This window comes from Leptosomus discolor, chromosome 16 (genome assembly GCF_034619465.1).
Source record: "Leptosomus discolor isolate bLepDis1 chromosome 16, bLepDis1.hap2, whole genome shotgun sequence".
NCBI lineage: Eukaryota > Metazoa > Chordata > Aves > Leptosomiformes > Leptosomidae > Leptosomus > Leptosomus discolor.
The window spans coordinates 4,878,451-4,899,537 of NC_141406.1; the positions used below are offsets into that span (position 1 = coordinate 4,878,451).

Below are 21,087 nucleotides of genomic sequence, written 5' to 3' on the forward strand. Positions count from 1 at the left end.
TGCTTGCACTGTTTTGCTGCAAGAATTACTTTTTCCCTCTGCAGTGATGTGTACATGCTGCTTTTCACATCCAAAGATGGCTTATTGTGTATGCAGGTAGTTGAGAAAGGGTCCTTTTTTTAAAAAAAAAAAATAAAAAAAAAAAAGATAAATCCTTGAAGGCTGTCTGAAAGGTGGGCACAAGCAAGCCTCCAGCTTTTTCAGAACTGAATTATTTTCAAGTGTGAATCTCTACTGATCATTAAAAGAATGGCAATAAGCCTGTTTGGATCATAGATTGAAAACATTAGCAGCTGTAAGAGCTCTTGAAGGCAGGATGCTCATATAATGCTATTTACCGTGTTTGTCCCTGAATCAAGGTATTGTAGGATTGTAAACCAAGAGACTTTGTGCAGAGGAGACCTAGGAGGGAAGTGGATCTTTTCTATTTTTGATAAGGAGCAAGTTATGAGTCTCGAACTGAAAGAGGAGATAGATTGGAAAAGGACTCGGGTAGTGGTGTTGTAGCTGAATAAGGAATTGGGTATCTCGCAATAAAACCCTGGGAAAGTGGAAGGGGATTTTAGTTTAGCTGCAGAAGTGACAGTTTATGAGAGGGAAACTGATGCATAGCTTGGACAAGTTCATAAATCTCAGCTATTGCAAGGAGTAGCATCAAACATAGATTGTGTCTAAGAAGCAGCCGGTTCTAAACTTAGCACTTACTGATTTGGATGACATGGAAGTTGTGTACATTTCTGGTTGTTGCAGAAACTTGGGTTTAAGGGTCTTTGGCAGAATGTCATGAACGCTCGTCTTCACCAAATGAGAAAAAATCTGTCATACCGTCAGCATCAAGTTACAGTGAGTTTGACTTTTTTTTTCTTCTTGTGTTAGTATTTCTTGGGCAGTCCTGTTACATTCTGCTTTCACCTACAGAATACTTTTTTATTAAATTTTGTTCCTAAGTACTAATAGCCACAGGAAATCTCCTGTGTAAGTCAACTGTCAGTCTTAGATATGTTTAATTTTCTGTTTTCCTATGTTTATGGTGAGTTTTTCTTTTACTGGAAAAACTCATACCAGGTTATAAAATAAGGTTAGTATATGAAAGAGTGCAGGAGACAACCATGGCAGCATGCAGTTTCAGTAGGATATTTATAATTTTTTTCTTTGCATTCTTTTCCTCCCTCGATATCTATGGTTTTTCATGTCTTTGTTGTTTTGTTTCAGGTGCTGCAGAAGTTCTGGAACTGTTGGAAGTCCCGTTTGGAAGAGAAGGAGGAAGAACAGCAGCAGGCATTAACATCAGTGGCTCATGCCCGTTATAGGTACGCAGAGAAGTGTTAATATAAATTTGCACAAATGTGGGATTTGTGGGACTTAGGTTCTCTTTTAAAATCTGGTAATACCTTTAGGGGCATGACCATACTGATGCCAATTGCTCTTATAATTTCTACAAGTAATGAACAATTTACATCTCCTGCTTCTCTGTGAAATGTGAGAGGGAGATTGAGTAAGTCTAGCTCTGAGGCTTGTTTAGATTTAAGAGCTGGATGTTTTACAGGCAAGAGCAGTAGGTTGCAGCGTGGACAAAGCTCAAAACGCTTGCTGCCGCTTTACTTTGGGGAGGAACAGGGGGAGTTACCTCTGCTGCCAGAGGTACTCTGAGAATGAAGGTAAGGCTTTTTGCAGAAGCTAAATTTGTTTAGTCCTAGGAATAAATCAACATTAACAAAGCAGCCAGAAGGCTTTTCAGTTTGACCTGTGGAGTTTGGTGAGGAGTACGTGTTTGTTACAATGAAGTTGAAAGGATATATATTTGATTCTTATACTTCCTCTGTCTATTGGTTCTTAATGCTGCTTTCAGTTGCTTCCAAGATTTCAGGACATGCAAATACTCTAAAACTTTGTTGCCTTAGGACTTCCTTGATTTTTAGGTGAAGCTTAACAGGAGAGAATGAGACCTCAATAAGACAGAGCAGTGCTACTCAGTACAGCATGCTGTGCTCTACAGTGCTTGGATCCTGGGGCTAGAGTAGAAACTGAAAACACTGATACCACAATACTATGGTGTTGCTCTCAAACAAATGACACCTGTTGAAATGTCACCATGTTAGTGTATTAGTGCAATGAGCCACATAGTTGCTTGGTTTAAATTAGATGCAACGTAATAAGGGAAGGAAGGGAAGCTTCATTCTGCCGTGCAAGCTTATGTGTGATGTTCTTTTATCAGCTTAGCACAGCCTGCATTCAGAATTATACTTGATTTTACTGCAGCTCAGAGAACTACCTTGTGGCCTAGTCAGTATCTTCCACTCAATAAAATTTCTATCCATTTCTTTTAATCCTCCCAGCAGAATTTGCTTTAAGAATTAAAATTTTCTTGTTTAAAAGTATTTCTTGATTAAGAGAGGCTAATACTACAAGAGTGACTGATATACTTGGTACTGAGTTAGAGTTGATTCTTACTCTACTCTGTTTTCAGGGCCTAATTACTGCACAAACCTCTCAAATTGCCTGATGGCTTGGCATCAGGATCACTTTGGTTATGCTCACAGGTCACTGAAGAAATAAGAATTATTACTCTGGTTACCCATCTTACAGTCAGTTGCATTGTGTGCTGTTGGATTCAATACGAAACAAACGAGATGTGCCTGTAAGCTTTAATTTTAGCTCCAAGACCAGTGTGAAACTTAGGAAAAGAACCTGGAGTCAAAATGATGATGCTGGTTATGTTTCACAGCTTCAGTCATGCCAACATAAATCCATTACAACTGCTGGAGTTATTCTAATTTAAGTTTGCAATGTGAAATTACTGGGAATATTTCTTTTTTAGAGGTGCTTGGCATTTCTGTTTTCTGTTAAAGTAAATGGATGCTATGGGTTCTTATCACCTCTTAAAATTCAACTACTAGCCTTTGTCTCAGACTAATGATGTATCTTACTAACTACTTTCGCTGGCATATTATGGAGGCACGGAAGTTGCAAGAGTTGTGTACTTGTTCAGTGTGGAAATCAGAGAGGGTGGGGAATATGGATTGAGAGAGAAAAAAAAAGTTTGCCTTTTTTGAGATGCCTTAAAGGCCTTGCCTGGGCTTATACTCTTACCCATGGATTCAGTGCTGAACTGTACTCTTCAGGTAGAGTTATGATTTATGATGCTATTAAAGCCTATTTCCCATTTTCTGTGTTAGAATACTAACAAAAAAAATGTTTGCTTTCCTTGGGAAAGAGTATGTTTTGAAATGTGCTTTTACTGTGAGTCCCCTCCTGGGACACTTTTTCCTGTGTAAGTTGAGAGAAAAATGTTTATCATTGAGTCTTCTTTCCTAGTAAGACTTGGGACCTTGCACCTTTCGTTGACAGCAGATGGTCACACCCTGTGTTCTAGATTCATACCCTTCTGTCATCAGAAGCCTGGCTTCACAGTTGAAAAGCAAACTGCAGAAAGTCTGTTTTCCCTTGGATATTGGCTTGCTTTTTGGGAGGTTCACAAATAGGTTTGGAGGGCAGGCCGAGTAATGAGGGCAGCTGCATTTCTGCAAGCAATTACAGGTTTTTCCAGCTGGTGTGAGAGTGCAGCTGTGGTGCATTAGCTTCCCCTCTGGAGACCAGAAGAGAGAGAAGGCACCAAGACTCAGGGGGTGAAGCTTAGCGAAGATGAGCTGCAGCACACAACCGCTCCCATGTGACTTAGGCCTCTTTCACCGGGGAAGGGGTGAGCTGACAGTTCAAAGGCTCTCCTCAGTTCGGTAGCCATACCTTGATTTCATGGGTCATGAATGTTTGTGTGTGCAACCTTTTCTCTTTAGAAACAGTGTAAATGAAGTCACCTTTCCTGAATGCAAAAGAACAAATTAGAAGTGTGTCCCTTGTTCAGAGCTCCGGGGCTGCTTTCTGGCCAGACCGAAGTAAAACTTCCATGGCAGCTTGCCGGAACGCAGCTTCCCTGTTGGTCTCTGATGCACATATGTGCTTTCTCACAAGTCAGTGCCCCAGTCTGGTGGTAAGACCTAGGAGATACCCCAGAGGAGCCATCAGTTGAGATTTGTGACTGTCTACAGATCAAAAACACTTGCTGGCAGCTACTAGTACCCTCCAGGAAGACTTACTTAACTCATGTTGTTTACCAGCCTAGAACTTGTAATGAGCTGTGACAGCTACCTACCAAAAATTACTTGGTAAGAATCCAAAATATCTTTCAGGTCTCTGTAGACTAGAGAAGAGCTGAGACTTGCTGACAGTCTAATTAGGACGCCCACATGACTGGATTCTGGAAATAACTGATGTACTTTGAACCGTGTGCTATTTCCAGTAGGCTCTAGCTCAGCTTCTGGACTAGGGCTCTTCTACCATATGCTTGTTCTGTGAGAGAGATGTATAGTGCTTAATCACAAATATATATTAATTGCATTTTTTGGGATTATTTCTATCACTATTTCATAATGATTCTTGTGCATCCCTGGGGAGGAGGCAGACTAGCAAGTATTATTTTCATCTAGAGAGAAAGAAGCTTTGATAATCAGGGTAACTAACCTGGCCTTGTTCATAAAAGAAGGCTTCGGTGGAATTCCTTCAGTGTTGAAATCAGACCGCACTGCTGTTTATTATCTGTTGTTACAACTTTTTTCAAGTCCTATTACAATGTTTGTTTGTTTGTTTACTTTTTAAATAAAAAAAAAAAGAGGAGGAGGATTTTCAAAGTATTTCCAAGGCAGGAGGGAGTGGACTGTATTTACAGTGGTGAAGAAATAAGAGGTTATTATGTAATTTTTTCTTTGTGTGTGTTTATAAATAAAATTGGTCAGAAGTCAGAACAATCTTTTGAATGATCTGAATGAAAGCAGGCGGTTCTGGTAACTTCAGAAAATTAATTAATCTTGTCTCATGTGTTCTGGGTAAGGTTTCAGGGGACAAATTGCTTATTTTTTAACCCAGAGAATAATGAGAGCGTGTGAGGACATATAGCTGCCTGATTTCCAAAAAAGGCTTCCATGATTTAAAAGATCAAGTGGCTGTTTAAGTTGTAGATGGATTGGTCTTTTGACGTTCATAAAATCAATCTCTTTTCTGAAGGAATTCTCTCCTGTACTGACACTCTCCCTTTTTGCCTGCAGGAGGGTGTTGATGAGACACGTATTTGACACGTGGCTGCTGAACGCCTGCAAGCGGCAAGAATACCGCATGGGAGAGAAGAGGGTAAATGTAACTCTTTGGAAATAGAGGGGATGATTTCTTAGTCGCTGTCTGTGAACACAAGTTAGCATGAGAGGGACTTGGGTGTTGTAAATTCCCTTTTCCCTGATGGGGATCAAGTCGGGGGAAACAGATTATAAACTAATATTTACTAGTCACCTTTTTTAAGTTAAGCTGTTTATTAATAACAGACTCAAGCTGTTATTATTAGGTGGTGACTGTTCACACAGTTCATTCACTTATTCCCTGACCCAGTAAATATGTGTGTGCTTTCTTTCTCTCACTTTGTTTCATAGTTACCTGGTTGAAACAATAATAGTAATAGAGAGCCAACCCTGACCTATTTAAGGAGTGCAGGGTTGTACTAACAAACTAGTTGCTTCTAGGTAGGTGTCCATAAAGTCTCTGAAGGGGTCCTTAACTTCCTAAGACGTATATGTAATCCTGTTGTTTTTATATATAGCAGCCACTGCCGCCTTTTGTGTGGTCTGGGTTACACAACTCGTAGTTGAAGTTAGTGTGTGTGGGTGGCCTTGTGCAGATACGGCTGACTCTTGGTGTTCTGAGATTATCAGTTCTTGCGAACTCAACAGGATTGGTTTCTGGAGCTTATCGGTTCTTGGGGAGTCTTTCACATGCTACTTATCAGCTTGTATTTTTCCCCTCCTTGGCCTGCTGTTCTCTGGTAACAGTTTCTCCTTCCGGGTGCATACAGGTATCTGTAGAACACATTCACATAAACTCACAGCAAAGGGGCTTTGATGACGTGTCCATTGCTGTTCAGTGTGAGAAGAGGAAAACAAACATGGGACAGTCCTGTGAATGTCATCTTTAAGGAATTGTCTCCTGTTGTTTGTAAGTGGGCTGTGTCACTAACTCATTGCCACCCTCTTTCCATTATAGGCTGTACTTCATTTTGAAAGGCAACTATTGCGTTGTTTCTGGTGCTTCTGGCGTAGAAGAACAGCTGCGCGTTTGGAGGAGCGAGAGGGCTTGGTTCGTGCAAGAGATCACTACAGTAACCTGCTGCTGCTAAAGGCTTTCTGTTTGTGGAAGCAAAATACTCAGGAGAGAAAAACAGAGTAAGAACTTTATTTAAGAGGGAGAATTGTTTGGACCAGCCCTGTGATGGCCTGCTTTTGACAAAGGAGCGTTTAATTCACAATGATCTTGACTCCTTGTTTGTGCTTCAGGATCTACTAGTTTGTCTTTCAGTAAATGACTTGCTGAAAATAGCAAGTGTGGACTCAAGTCTGTGCTAGAGGGGTTCAGTAACATGGATTGTATTGTAGGAGAAATAATTAAATTTATTTTTCTTATAGGAGGCTCAAGGAGATGCAAGCCTTAAGATTTCACTATTCAAAGTGTCTGCAGCAGACTTGGAACAAGTGGAGGGAGGTGAGAGAGTTAACAGACGGGGAAGAGTCTGAATTGTTTTTCTTCTGTTTAGATTTCTTGTACCTACATGGCTAGAAATTAAATTGTTGATTTTAAACACTTGTCATTCCTAAGCTCTCCTCCCTTTCCAGGTGGATAAAACCAGTTCAATGTGGGCAGAACAGGAACTGGGTAGGGACAAGAGGAAGTTCTTTGACTTCTTGTTCACTTGTCTAGATATAGTGAGAATGGGACTATAGTTTATGAGACTTACCTGGGAATGTAACCAGAGTTAGTGTGGTGAGGTTGTCCCTAACCCGTACTGTGTATGTCCTTCTCAAAACTTTACTTCAGTTACAGGTTTGCGATAGGGCCGTGGTGTATAGTCAGTAGTTGTGTACAGGTCACAGCGAGCCCTGTCAGATGGCCCTCGCTTTTATGCTGAGCCTTTTTCTTACCGTGATGTGATGTACCAAATGTGCATTGCAGCATGTCTCCAGAATCTGTGAGAAGCTTTAGAGCTGATGCTAGTCTGTTGGTCCAGAGCTATTAACTTGAGTGAATTGTATCAGTCTTCAAGAGGATTCCTAAAAAGGACAGGAGAAGGAAAAAAGCCTCAACTAGGCCTTTTGGAGGAATAGCAGAGTGCAGCACCAGTTTGACTGAAAACCTATTACAGCAAGATAAAGGACTGGTGTTTCCCCAGAGACTGGGAATGGTCCTTTTCCCATTGCCTGTTTTCCCTCCATCATGTGTATGTATCTTTTTTTCTCCCCGCCCCTTATAGTACGTGGGACATCAGCGTGAGAAGTGGAGGAAGTTGGTGCAAGCAGATGTTCACTATCGGCACACGTTACTGGGCAAGACCTTGGAAGCCTGGAAGGTAGGAGGAGTGTCATTCTCTTTGAGGGACTTCTCTGTGTGTGCAGAACTGAAGAGCTGCCACGCTGTTTCGCTCTAGGCACTTACACACCAAGTGTGCAAGGCAGAATGGAGGCTGTTGAAGACAGGATTGTATAAGCTGTAGCATGGCTCTTCGGAGCAAAAGAACCAATGTAATCTTGTGGCTTTCATGAAGGGTATATAATAGCTAGCATTAACTAGTGCATAATGACTGTTCATCTTGGGAAAACAGCATCTGATTTCAGGGGCTGTAACCTTATTTTTTTTCCCCCTATACTCTACTGCCGCTGCTACTCTCCTAAGCTGCTACTAAGAGTTTCCAGATGTCTCCTCTCCTCAGAGATGTTGGCAGTGGAGGGAAATTTTACCTCTCACTATTTTTCTTACAGACTTACCAACATAATGTACAGTATGTTCTATACCGAGTAGCTGAAAAGGAGAAACAGCACACTAGACTGCTGCTGCGGTAAGCCTGTGGGTCCTTGTGCAGCATGGGAGGGAAGTGACTGCACTGCAGTCAAATTACTCTCTCTCACTGCCGTCTTTGTAAATTTTTGAGTGTTCAGTGCTGGGAACTGACTCCGCTGTGCATTGCTCTTTCTGTGCCGGTCATCTAGCTAAAAGAAGTTGACCTCTTCCTGGATTGCCCTCTGTTTTGCTTTAACTTTTTTGTAATCTCTGTTTAGTCCCGCGAGTGACAGCAGACAGCAAACTGTATCATTCCCTGCAGTGCACGGATTCTGACTGCTGTGGTATTAAAACAGCCTGGAAGATGTAGAGGCTGTTTTGCATTATAGTGAGGAGAGCGACTAAGGACAATATCGCTTTGTATCGGTTGTAGTTGCTTTAGTTTTAACTACCTCATCTGTTGTCATGCTGTACAACTTGAGTCACCTGCGGAGCCTGATTGACTCAGCTTTAGATGCTAGATTTAAGGGCGTGTTCTGGTTTTGCACTGCCTTCTCTTCAGCACGGACCTGAAGGGGCAGAAGTTGATTTTCTGGACTGAGTTTATAGAGGCAGCTGGTTTTGGTTCCCCTATGAGTGAGAAGATGCCAAATGAACAAGGGAGAATCATTTTTAATGGTTTTTGTTTGATATATTTTGCCTTCAGGCGACTTCTGTGCGTGTGGAGAGAAAATGCACTTGCTCTTGTACGTGAAGCAAAGGCAACTACTCGGGCAGATGAGCACTACAAGAGAGCAATCCTGTCAAAGGTAGGGTCTGTACAGCAGATGCAAAGGTTTGTTTGAGTACAGATTGAGTTCAGGCAGGGGTCAGGTAGTGCAATTAGAAGGACCAAAAACTTAACCTAAGAGCCACTACTAAGAAAGGTCTAAAAAGTGGGAGTCCCATCTTATTTTTACAGGCATCTCTGAAACTTGCCTCTGAGTGAGCTCATGGTTTTTCCTCTTCCTTTCTTTCTCCCCATTTCCTAGAAGGAAGGGAAAGCGAGTAGTATGATACAGCGTAGTAGTATTACCTGGGGGGGCAGACTGACAGAGAAGAATGGCTTGAAAAATGCCAGGGGACCCCCTGCAATACTGCTGGATTTAATTTGTAGGAAACTTGAGCTGTCTTGCTGAGCCTTATGTGAAAAATCAGGTGGAAATGGTTACGGTGCCAGCAATGTGGAGTACATTGCTTCCCCTTCTGTCACGGTCCACTCAGTGAACTCGTGATGGTTCATTTGCTGTGATTTTGAAGTGCAGAATTAAGGCAACCACACCAAAGGGATTTGCTACAGTCAAACAGTGAAACTTTATTGTTTGCCCGTAAAGTGGCGTGCGATAGGGAAAGGGGGTGAAACAAAGGGGAAAGTAAAGTGAAAAGAGGACAGAGATGGATAGCTGCCACCGCGGGTCCAAGGTGTCCCGATGGTCCCGGGTCCAGGCAGCGTCTCGCCGGTCGTAATGATCCTCGTGATCCTTGGTGGGGAAAGCTTCCAAAGTTTGGGTGCTGAGGAGCCCTTTTTTATGCCAAGTATCACACCTTGCTGCTCCTCTGTATCTCTGCCTCTTCTTGGCTCCATCAATGCTGATCAGTTTTTCTTGATAACCGTTCTCAGGCTCATCCCTGGCACCAGAGAATGGCCCGGCACTCTTTAGCCAAAACAGAGCCGTCTTGCCTCCGCAAGGCTCCCTCCTTCAGCTGTTATCTCCCCTCAAGGTTTCTAGAAGGGAGCAGCAGATACCAGCACTCTTATCCTTTGTTGTTTCCTGCCAGATGAACAAGTTGCTCAGCTCTCGTCCTTGCTCTGTCCAGTGCACAATGACCTCCCCAGCCTGGCATTCCATTCCCAGGATCAGCAGCTGCTTCTCAGGCAGGCCCTGCAGGCTCAGGTCAAGATGTTAGCCTGACTTCTGGGGTACTTTACTGTCCATATCCCTGATGACAAGGTTGAGACAATGGTGTTTTCGGACCGACTCTTACACCTTCCAAAGAACATTACAGTGTCAGTCTGTATCCCGTCTCTCGTTTGCATTGTATCTTCAGGTGTTGCTACAGTGGAGGTACGCTGCCTTGCTACAAGTGTGCTGCCGTCAGCAGAAGGTGACAGCTGTGATGGAGGCCAGAAAACATTTGGATATAGGTGAGCTGATGGGGTATTAAACTCTCAAAGGCTTGCTTATCTGTGTAGGGTCCTTAGAAAGACAGGGCTTAGTAGGGCAGACTTTTGTGTCACCTGTACAGATGAGGTGACTGGATGGTCTGTTAAGCCTATAAAGGATGTCCCCATAGAATGGGGAATGACTTGTTCTCCGGTGATTTGTTGAAGGCTGTTGTGTGACTTGTTTCTCTGTTGGTTCCTTGTCTATATAGAGGATGGTAACACTTCCTTCCTCAAAGGAATTTTCCATTATTAATTTTTAGAAGCTCAGATGTCTCTGTTTTGAGGGCAGTGCAAGTAATCTTATCAATTACTGCTTCAGTCTTTCTCTAGTAATTACTACAGAAAGGCCCCCAAACTCTGCAAGCATTTTCATGGTACCAGCCACGTTCTTGATGTGAGGACCCTGAAACACAGAGGGCAAATTATTTCCTAAAGATTATAAAGAATGTCAGTGGCAGCAGGGAAGACTTGCAAGTCACGGCTCACTGTCTGTTACCTGAAGTGTTTCATGATCCTGCTTCCTAGTGCTGAGTCCTGTCAATGTTGAGTATTGCTAAAACACTCTGGAAGAGTAGCTGATCACCTGATACTGTCTGAGATTAATAGTCTCCTTTTGGTACATTATTTAGTTTATCTTCTCCTAACAGTGCGTTTACAGGCCCTGTTTCTTCACTGGAAGGAATTAACTAGGGAGTCTCTGATGCTGGGGGCTCAGCAGCACAAGGCAGTACAGCACCACCAGCAGAACCTACTCCAGAAGTACCTGGTGAAATGGAAGAAATATCATCAGCAGTGCCTCAGGAAAATGGTGAGAAGGATCAGCAACCTCCCCAGCCAGAGACCCGGGGTGGGAAGTTATGGGTGTGGCGGAGCAGGCCAAGTCCCCTGGTGAAGGGAATGGTAGTCTTGGCTGAGGAGGAGCATGGCAGCCTTGTGCATTGAGGACGAAAGAACATGCCAGTGTCTTGCCTGAAGCAGCGTTGATAGAACTTACAGACTTAACAAGAGGTGACAAGCTGGGCTTGCCATGCGTGGGATCATTTACTGTTAATGAAATCCTTGCTGGGCTCATAAATATTTGCAAATGAGATTACACCCTAGGGCACTTAGATATTGAGGGTGGCCTCAACAGAACGAAGAGAGGGTGATAAAGGCTGTTTGGTACCTGTTCTGTTCCGGTAGCATTTGGCTCAGATAAGTGGGGTTTGTCTGCAAGTGATTGACTGTTTTGGTTGTTTTACAGCTACTACAGAGACAGGGAAATCTGCTAATGACTCATAGACTTTGCTCTGCTTCCTTCTCTTGCTGGAAGACACGGGTAAGGAATTGTCCCCTGGGTAGGTATGTAGCTCTTTGCTCATCCTTATCCCTTCTCCTTCATATTCCATTTACATGAGGACCACAAAAACTTATTTAAACATTTTCTGGATTTTTGGTTCCACTAGCACAAGAGACACCTTGCTGTATACTGGGTGAACTGAGTAGGTTATTCTGCTATGGCTCCACCAGCACGTCCTGTTTGGTTGATGCTCTGGCTAGCATTTCAGGTGTGGGATATGTAAACTCCTAACCTGGTTGCTGAGCAACTTTTTTCCCTGACAGCTGTTGCAGCAGCAATGGGAAAAGCGGAAGACAGCACAAGCGTTGTGGCACTGGTCCCTCTCACTGCAGAGAAAGGTAAGGAGGGGTCGGGGTCAGGGGCAGACAAATGAATTTGCAAATGTGCAGATCCTATGCAGATTTGACTGCAATCAGCAGGGTGCATGTTGAATATCTGTTTCCTTTCATCTTTGGGGTACTGTATGTTATTTTAGGATGCTGGAAAACTCTCCCTAAATCTTCTTATCCGATTAAAAAATTCGCATATGTTTTTCCTCATCCAGCCTCAGCTGATTTAAATTCCTGTCCCTTTGTCCTTGTGGTAGTGTCCTGCTGTTGCTGTAGCTCTGCCTAGTACTGTCCAGTGGAAGGGAAGGTGTTCCTGTCTGCAGGGGGAGTCCCTGGCCCAGAACCTGTCTTTGCAACACTCGCAGCTATCTGCTGTTCCTGTTGTAGGTATTTGATGCTTGGTGCAGATTTGCCAAGGGGCAACAGCAGAAGAAAGATTGCATGGAAAAAGCCACAGGAGTTTACCACACTGCCCTTCTGAGAGAAGGTGTAACCCAGGACTCGAGATACATTGCTCACATGAAACGGTTGCAGGGACAGCTCCAAGTCCAGCACCATCTGAAGGTGAAGGAAACAAGCCATTGCTCAGATACATCCGGGCCTGGTCTGCTCTGATCTGCTCTGTGTGTGCCTGTGTTTGTGTGTGTGTCTGTATCTCACAGCCCTCTATCTTGGCTCTTGTTTGGAGCTGACAAACATTTTTGCCTGTGGTTCAAAGCAAAACACCCTGTCCTTTCATTCATCTGAGACTAGAGCACTTCAGACTTGTGTTGCTTAATTGGGAACCTTTCTTAATGAAGCTACTTCAAAACTGGCCAATTCCTACTGTAGACAATGTTGCTGGATAGCTTTGCATGTGGCTAAGGTCTGGTCCCTAAATTCTGTGCTAGAGTGAAGCATTAGATGCTGCATCTACTCCTGTCTTAGCTTTAGCACCACTTACACCTTCAAACGTGGGCTTGTGTCACTTCTGCCTTTGAGCATCAGCCCAGTCCTGGCGGGGGAAACGGAAGATTGGGATGCCTGTATTGATTGCTCTCTTCCTGCTCCTGGGCAGCTTTCCCAGCTCTTTCCCAGGTTTTCAAGACACTAGTTGTTCTGTTTGCTAATGTGCAGCCTGCCTCATTGCAGAAGTACCCAGTTAATTCTCTGTACCCAAATGTTGCCTTAGTGGACCTGCTAATTTAGCTTAGAGCTGGTATGGCTGTGAGGTCACAGAAATTTCTGTTCCTTTCTGCAATGTTCTTCTCCCTGAGTGGCGTGGTGTTGCTTCCTACTCTCAGCCATCAAATGCTCTACTATTCTTTGCGTTGGCAGGCAGCCTACAGCCTTCACCAGGCAGTGTATCGTTGTGCCATGCTGTGGAAACAGAAGGCTCTCTCCAAGAAGTTAAATAAGCCTTGTTCTTTTCTGCCACCTCTGAAGAAACAAGTGACATTTAAAATGCCTGATGTTAGCCCTGCGACAAGAGGACATTCCGCAGAGGAAGAGCCGTGGCCTTCAAAATGCAGTCATCTCCCACTTCACCTTGCTGGTGGGGACTCAGCTCTCAGTGATCTGTGAGTGTAAAGTTCTAGTCCCTCCTGCGTTTCTCTGGCACATGTGTAGTTTTGCATACATGCAGTCTGTCTGTCTCTCTCCACATATACATAGTCTATTTGCCTGTGTGTCTCTTATTTTTGTATTTCCAAGTTTTCACGCGGATGACTGGTAGTGCCACGCAGTTTCCCTGACTCTTTCTCTGACCCTGCTGCATTCGGCTGGCATTGCAGAGTTGTACAAGAGCTGCTGCATAATGCGTACGTCAGCCCGCAAGTAACGACGGGATTTGTGACTTTATACTTGCATAGCAGTGGCAGATAGAATCAGCTCAGCTGTATACTTTCCACTCTGCATTTCCCAATATACAACTATGAATTCATGGAGCATCGGTCTTTTGTCATAGGAACAGTTACACAGAGAAACATGTGAAGGATGTATGTGATGGGACTTTTACCACCACGAGAGCTTATCTTGCCTGAGCGACCTAGAGTTGTCACTGAAGCTTTTCTTTTTTTCCTCTGAAGTCATATGTAGGGTCTGGTGAAATGATAAACATCAAGATCCTGGCCATGTAGAAACTGAACTTTCTTCTTGCCCCTTTCTTTCCCCTGGGGAAGCTATTCCTTAAAAAATTCTTACTGATCATGGGGCAATTGCAAGGAAGAATCTTCATGAAGCTTTTCAGTCCAGGACAAGAGCGTTACAGGGAAATAAGGTGCTGGCTTCACATTTCTTTAAGCTAGTATAAGCTGCCAAAAGAAGTAGTTCTGCCTTGTTCAGTTCTGTCCCTTCCACCACTCCTCACGTTGACGCAGTCATTCATAGGGTGAACCAGATTGCAACATTAGTACAGGTAGAAATTTAGTCGTTAAAAGTTATTATTGCATGCAAGGGGAATGTCGCAGAGCAGGGATGAGTGATGGAATAGGACTGTTTCTTTAGCTGCCGGGCCAGCTTATGCCAGTTTAAAATAATCACGAACCTGGGGCATTATTGGTTCTGTTTGTTCTTTTCAGAAATGCTATTCGACGAGCCAGGTTACCACCAGGGAGGCCTCATTTCCGCCTGGAATCTCTAGAAAGCAAGGAACTGCTGGGACCTCCTTTTACTAGGTAGAAAACGTGGTTTTAAAAGTAAAAAAAAAAGAGGGTGAGACTGACAGTGGGCCTTATGCTATGCTTAGCCCCTCAAATTCTCTTACCTTCATAATATGGAACATTCAGCAGTTACAGAACTGTGCATTGCTCTATACTATCAAAAGGCCATGGTGCTCGTAAGAACTTCAGATTTCTTTTATGAAGCAGGCAAGAATAATGGAACTTTCAAGTTAATTAAATAGCAACCAAGGTTTTTGTTTTGTTAGTGAGAGATTTTGAGGGATAGATAAGGCACGTATTTCCAAAATTAATGGCCTTAATTAATGAGTGAAGTTTCCTTTTCTGTCAGTCTTGCCACATAAACTCAGAGGTTTGAGTTGTGCAGGATGCTTTTTAGGTCATACTTGCTCCACAACAGGTTTGGGTCTGGATTTAACTAATCTGCTGGGGAGTCATTAATGATTCTGGTAATGCAGAGCCAGAGCTGAGTATTTCACTCTGCCTTGGCTGAATCAACTCTGCTGCTCTAAAAGGAGCTATGTTTTTATTTTTACTTTCCCCAAAAGGTTTATGCTGCTGAAATTGTTCAACTAAGCAGTGGTTTCACTGTCTTGAGCTTTCTGCACTTGTTTTAGTTATGGTCACTTAGCCCTGGAAGTGAGGGAGCTGAAACTGCTTTTGCTATAGAAGCTGAAATTGCTGTTAAGTAGATGTTTAGTCTGAACTTTTTTTTGTGAAACAGTTCTGTAATTAGGTTTAGAGAAGGGAACTGTTGATCAAGTTCCTGTCAAAACCCATCTGAGATTGCTGCTTCTGGTTCCCTCTTTCTCTTGTCCCCAAACCAAAATAAGGCAAGATTTTGTAAATGGTTTGAAATCAGAGCTCTAAAGAAATTGTTTCACCCTGCACTAATGTGGAGAATTTGGAGCAGGGCAGGTACGAGTAATGGAAACCTTCACTGCTTTGCTGCCTTTTTTTTTTTTTTTTTTTTTAAATTATTGTGGTGTTTTTATTTTACTTTTTTTTAAAATTAAGGTTTCCCCTGCATAGTAAAGCAGCCGACTGGAAAGCTGTACGTAAGGGAATAACAAGATTCCCTGTTTTTTTTGCACTGGCTGCAAAGGATGAGACCAACAGGTTGCAATGTATAGGGACCTCATCCTTCTTCCTTTACAGGTTGGAGGCACCCTTTCAGCAAACATTTGTGAACAAATGTTCTGGGCAGACTGGGAACTTAATGCTGACACCTCAAATGGAAGGAAGTACCTGTAAATGTCCACCTCAAATGGGCAATACCACTTGTTCCTACCTGTCTCTCACACATGCTGCTGTCCCGTCTGTGCTGCTGGGGACACATGATGCGTGCCGTGCTGTTCAGAGGCCAGAGCTATGGACTCCTTTATCTTTCATGCCCCAGATGAAGGCTGGAGCAGAAATGGTGAGTGTGTTGCTGAAGGAAGAATTAGTGTGCTTACTGGGCTACTGTCAACATGCAGGCTGCTTGTTGCTGTTTTTTCCCGTGGCTCCTCTGGACTGCCTGTCTGGTTGTTGAGCTATTCTTTCCTTGTTCTAGCTGTCCTCTTAAAAGCTGACCAAATTAACTGGCTCTGAATGCCCAACAGCTGTTTACCACCAGTCTAAAGCAATATTTCACTAGCTGACTAGTCCACGTGTGTTGTGCTGTAATTCATGCCTTTTGTCCTGGTCTTGTCTCCTTCTAGCAGAATGCTTTTCCTCGCAGTTGACTTGAGAGTGCTGCTCCTTCAAAGAGTTCAGAGCAGTTAATTTGCCAGCCAGATTACAGGGATTTAAGAGGAATTCAGTTTAGTAGCAGTGGCTATGTCTTGAGAGTCTCAAAAGCTGAAATTCACTTCACCTGCAAGTAGGCGCTTGCGTTCTAAAATCCTCTGTTCCACACAGAGTGGGGGGTGTTAATCTTGAAATCTGTCCGTGCTAGAAACAAAGGAGCCCATTTCTTAAGCTCTGCTTCTTCTGTGGTGTTTTATAGGAGGGGCTTGGTGACTACAGGGGGTGGGAGTGTGAGTGGGGCTTAGTAGGTCAGGTGCATCCTACCTGTAGGGCTTACTCAAGAAAACCCTTTGAGGAAAAAACCAGGCTTATTCTGACCTTGTAGAGATGTCGTCACCCTGTGAGTGCTCACAAAGGAGCCCATTCCAAAGACTCCCAACAGCACTCTGTGGAGAAGTTGCGACCAAACTTGCAGCCACGCTTGCTGTCACCTGAAGACTTGGTGGGAAAATGGAATCACCAAACTGCAGGTAGGTCCTCAGATCTAAACTGTTGCAGTTGTGCGTCCTCCTCTGATGCAGGCAACACTGCAAGTCAACGCCACAAAGCGTAAGGGAGACGAGGCAGTCGTCTGTGCCTGCATCAGGAGGTGAAGAGTACCAGTCATTCCTTTTTGGGATAGTAATAGACTTTTGTGGATTCTGCTGAATCAGAGGGTGAAAGCCCCGTTCTAGGGACTGAAGGATGGGAACCACTAGGGGTTGGCTGCTTTCATCAAGAATGTGCTCAATTGCTGGGGCATTCATGTACGCAAGGCTGAAGGTACAGCAGAACTTGCTTCAGGAGGGGAGAATTCGCCCAGAAGGGTCCTGTACTTAACGTATGGTTGTAAAGGGGACAGATGGTGTCTAAGCACCTCTCAGTGTGGTGTTTTTAATGACATAAGGGCATGATATTTGTGTTCCATGGGACTAGACTTACTACTGAGTCCTAGAGCAGATGTAAAACATTAAATCACGAATAAGCCAAAAGAGCGTTTGTAGTACTAAACCCTTCACTACTGCATTTTTATCTTTTTTTGTTGTTTAAAATGAGTCTTCGGAGCTTGTAATGCTGTCAGGACTCCAGCCCTCTCACTGTATCCCATCTCTTTTGGGTGAATTGGTACATGTCGCAGGGTGACAAAATGTGTGAAAAGGACTTGGGAGGGTTCCACGTTTCCTGTCTGCTGACCTGACTTTCCTTGGTAGGAAGAAACAGTGTAAGTCTGCTCTACTTGTGCCTTGTATCGTCCTTTCAGCTGAAGGGGAAGAAAGGGAGCATGGTTCCAGAGAAGAAATGGTGTTACAGAGAAAGCTGGAAGTTGAACTTGGACACATCCAACAGCAGATGCAGTACTACTTCAGCAGGAAGCAAGAACTCAAGTATGTTGCAAAGCCCCTTTCACCAGCCTCTCTTCATGCCGTCAACTCAGCATTGCATTTTTTCTGTGTAGCTACTTTGAAAATAACCGGTCTGTTCACAGCCCAACTCTGAAGGAAACAGGAGAGTTCTAGAGATTTTTATTTTCTCCTTTTAAGAGTGCGCTCCAGGTGGGCGAGTGTACATGCGCAACTTCTTTTGTAGTCAGCACGTGGTTTAATCTGTACCTCTGGCAGCTATTGGAGAAAGCCTGACAGAGGGATCATTGGGTGTAATCTGAAGGCAGTACAAATGAATTTGGCTGAGCACCTGAAATTTAGCTTTTAGTTCTTTTATCGTGAGGAGTGAAGACATAACTTTTCCAACTGTCAAAAAAAAATTGGGCTGGTGTTTGACAACTTCTCTACTGGAACAAGAACACATTTACAAAAGTGCTTACAAGAAATAGGGCTTGGAGGGGATTCAGCTGTCAGGAAAAGAAGTAGTCAGGAACTAGGAGTAGGAAGTGGAGACAACAGTTTTCAGACAGATTTCTCTGCTTTCTGGCACCTTTTTTTTTTCTTCTTAAAAAGAGTTTTACTATTCACTGGTTTGAGACAAAAAAAGGGGTCTTATTGCACATATCAATTGCAAGTCTAAGTTGGCTTAGACTGTTGAGCTCCTAATTGGGATAAGAAGCCTTCTAATCCATTTTATCAGGTCCTGTCAGCAGCAGGCACAGATTCTACAGAAGTGGCTAGAAACAAGCCCACAACCAGAGGACCAAGGTGGTGTACAAGGAGTTCAGGAAGAATTGGATCAGGTGTGTAAACAGCAAACAAATTGAAGTGGTGCAAGTGATTTCCACTATGCTCTGCCCTTAGCCTAAAGGCTGATGGTAGTTGTGAGGAAATGTGTAATAAGCTGTTACTAAAATGCCAAGAGAAGGGAAACTTGTACTCAGCAGTGAGCTGATGAGCAGAACAGACTGCTGTGCAGATGCATCTTCCTCTTTGTTCAGAAACGTCACTCCAGCTCCAGTAGACCTTTCTAAGGCTATTTCCAAGCAGACTTTAGGAGATTCAGCCTCAAAACTTAAGTTTCTGGGATTTCTCAGGACGGTGTAGCTCCACTGCACTGACTGCAGCTGCATTGCTGTCAGTCCCCAGGTTCACAGCCAGGGGTGCGGGTACTGCACCATCACCTCTAAAGCCAGCCAGGATGTGGCTGTTCGCGAGTGACACAATCTTTTCCCTTAATGGTTCTTAAGTGGGATAATATAATGGCTGCTAGAGCTCATTCGCTCTTCCTGTTAAAGAAGTGCTGTCTTGCTGTACAAACAGCTTATGCAATTGTCTTCCCTTTCAGTTGCAGGTGAGGATCAACACTCTCACCACGGCACAACTGAAAGAAAGACATCACGTGCAGCACCTGGTTGCCCGCCTGCGTGATATCCAGATTGCGCTGGATATATAATGCATCCAAACCAACCTTCCAGCTCCTGGGTAGGACTTTTTGCTCCTTTCATAGCAGGGGAGGATGGAAGAGTTGTATACATTCTCTTGGTCTGTGTATGGCATTTTTATTTTATAAATTAACTTAAATATTTTTGCTTGGTTTATTTTGTTACTACAGCTGGTTAAAAACCAAACCAACCAAGAACTAGACAGACCTGATGCTGCACTCACAACACCTAGTTTAGGTTACCCTGACATTTCAGAAAGATAGGCAACGCTGATAAGACTCTTTATTTCAAAATGTTTGCAATTAAATGAGTTCATGTCAGTAAGTCATACACTTTGATGTACAAAAATACCGTGCTACTGATACAGTTGAATTAAATGGATTCTCCATGCAGGAGAAATTCACAGCATTATCAGTACCCTCTAGGAACTTTGCTTTCACTTCCAGGGCGCAGTGCTGACCGCTGCATAACAAGTCATGTTCGTTAATCAGCTCGCTCTGCCCAGCATTAAGACCATCACAAAAGCAGCCCCTTGCATGCTGAATCCTCTCCTCCTTAGGTTTCTAACAAAGCAAACATCAGGTAACCCATCCTCCCTCACTAGGCTAACAGTGACCTTCAGATACTGTGGATGACGATGCCGAGTAGGAAGAAATTAAAGCTTAAAGTTGCTTTGGCTGTGTGTGGATGCCATAGGCCCCAGTGGAAAAGGGGGAAAAGATTCAGTTGTCTTTTCTCTCACCCACTGGAACAAATTTGTGTTCTACTGTTAACATGACACTGAAGTTTAGTCAGAAGGCTAGTCATAGCTTTATCCTCTTGGGGTTGATGTTTGCCTTAAGTCTTTTCTCACTCTCAATGGTTTAAAAAAGTGCACATTTCGATAACCTGGATATGTAATACACCGCCGCAGGAGTAAACTCGCTAACGCCAAGAAGTTGAACAAGATAGGTGGCTGAGAGCCACTTCAAGCTTTCAAACTCCTCCCTGTGTAAAGTGAGGAAACATTGACTCTCAGAGCCAAAGGAATATTCTCCTGCTTGTCACCCCAACAGCCACCATCATCTCTGAGTCAGGGCTAGGCTACATCACTTAGAGGCAGTTTATCATCCCTTCTTTCCTGATGACAAGCTAAGCATACAGGACTTGGCAAACTGAACATCTGTACAACAAAATTATATTCTATTTTCTGCAGTGCATACAAAGAAGAAAAGTTTTTTTCTTTAGGAAATCAGACTGGTTAAAGCCTACTGTCTCCTTGAAGTAGCAGAAAAAACACCCAAGGCTCAAGCAAGGAAGTAATAGGAGAAATCTTTCAGAGAGCAGAAAGGCAGGTTTCATAAGCACGTCCACTCCAACAAGCTCTGGCTAGCAAAGTCAGCTCTACATGTCAGCCTGGACTTGAAACAGTTTATTCTCTAAAAACAACTGATACATTGCTTTAAAACTCAATTCCTCTTCTTCACTTTGGCACCACTTTCTGTCAGTGCCATACAGTGCCACATTCAACAGATCCAAGGTGTTAATTGTAACTCTTCTTGACATGAAGTTACAGAGAAGCTCTAAAGCTTTTGCTGTAGGATGGAGCTTCAGCATAGAGCTTTCAGCCCCCAGCACATTCATAGCATTAAATACAAGGGCAGGAGTCAGAGCCAGTGTAGGTTTTTCATTTTTTGAATAAGATTAAATTGTTGCTGGTCTGTTATAGGCTGGCCAGGTTGATGCCTGGGAGGCAACTTGGGGTTGCTCCAATGATCCATAGTATTTTTATACACAGTCAGTGCATAGGGCATTTCACTCTGTGCAATAAAAATTGGTCCTGAAGTATCTGAAACTGTTCTGTAAGTAGAGACAGTAATTCTTCAAGAATTTAGTGACAACACAACAATGAAGATACATAGCAGAAAGTAAAAACATATTTTGGCTTCCATCTCATTGCATCACACAAGAAAAACATCCCCTGTGTCTTCTAACCCCTTAATCCAAGATCTGAATAAACTGTCTCTCATACAAACAAAATCTTTAAGGCCTGGAATAGCAAAATAAAACCATGGATTAAGGAATAGGACACACAGCATTGTCTGCTTTTTTCC

The 21,087-nt window shown here is 43.4% G+C and overlaps 1 protein-coding gene across 1 annotated transcript in view; it reads left to right on the plus strand.

Moving 5' to 3' along the window:
* The window catches only part of SFI1 (SFI1 centrin binding protein), a 30,926-nt gene extending 11,524 nt beyond the window's left edge, over positions 1 to 19,402 (plus strand). Inside the window, exons 11-29 of the mRNA XM_086474161.1 lie at positions 751 to 843; positions 1,213 to 1,310; positions 5,100 to 5,181; positions 6,082 to 6,260; positions 6,501 to 6,576; positions 7,343 to 7,438; positions 7,848 to 7,924; positions 8,573 to 8,675; positions 9,955 to 10,051; positions 10,720 to 10,880; positions 11,316 to 11,390; positions 11,675 to 11,749; positions 12,128 to 12,304; positions 13,058 to 13,299; positions 15,556 to 15,817; positions 16,514 to 16,658; positions 17,435 to 17,552; positions 18,250 to 18,352; positions 18,898 to 19,402. Coding sequence (XP_086330287.1) covers positions 751 to 843; positions 1,213 to 1,310; positions 5,100 to 5,181; positions 6,082 to 6,260; positions 6,501 to 6,576; positions 7,343 to 7,438; positions 7,848 to 7,924; positions 8,573 to 8,675; positions 9,955 to 10,051; positions 10,720 to 10,880; positions 11,316 to 11,390; positions 11,675 to 11,749; positions 12,128 to 12,304; positions 13,058 to 13,299; positions 15,556 to 15,817; positions 16,514 to 16,658; positions 17,435 to 17,552; positions 18,250 to 18,352; positions 18,898 to 19,005 — 2,367 coding nt within the window. The 3' untranslated portion in view covers positions 19,006 to 19,402. The remainder of the gene's footprint in view (positions 1 to 750; positions 844 to 1,212; positions 1,311 to 5,099; positions 5,182 to 6,081; positions 6,261 to 6,500; positions 6,577 to 7,342; positions 7,439 to 7,847; positions 7,925 to 8,572; positions 8,676 to 9,954; positions 10,052 to 10,719; positions 10,881 to 11,315; positions 11,391 to 11,674; positions 11,750 to 12,127; positions 12,305 to 13,057; positions 13,300 to 15,555; positions 15,818 to 16,513; positions 16,659 to 17,434; positions 17,553 to 18,249; positions 18,353 to 18,897) is intronic.
* The last annotated feature ends 1,685 nt before the right edge of the window (positions 19,403 to 21,087 follow it).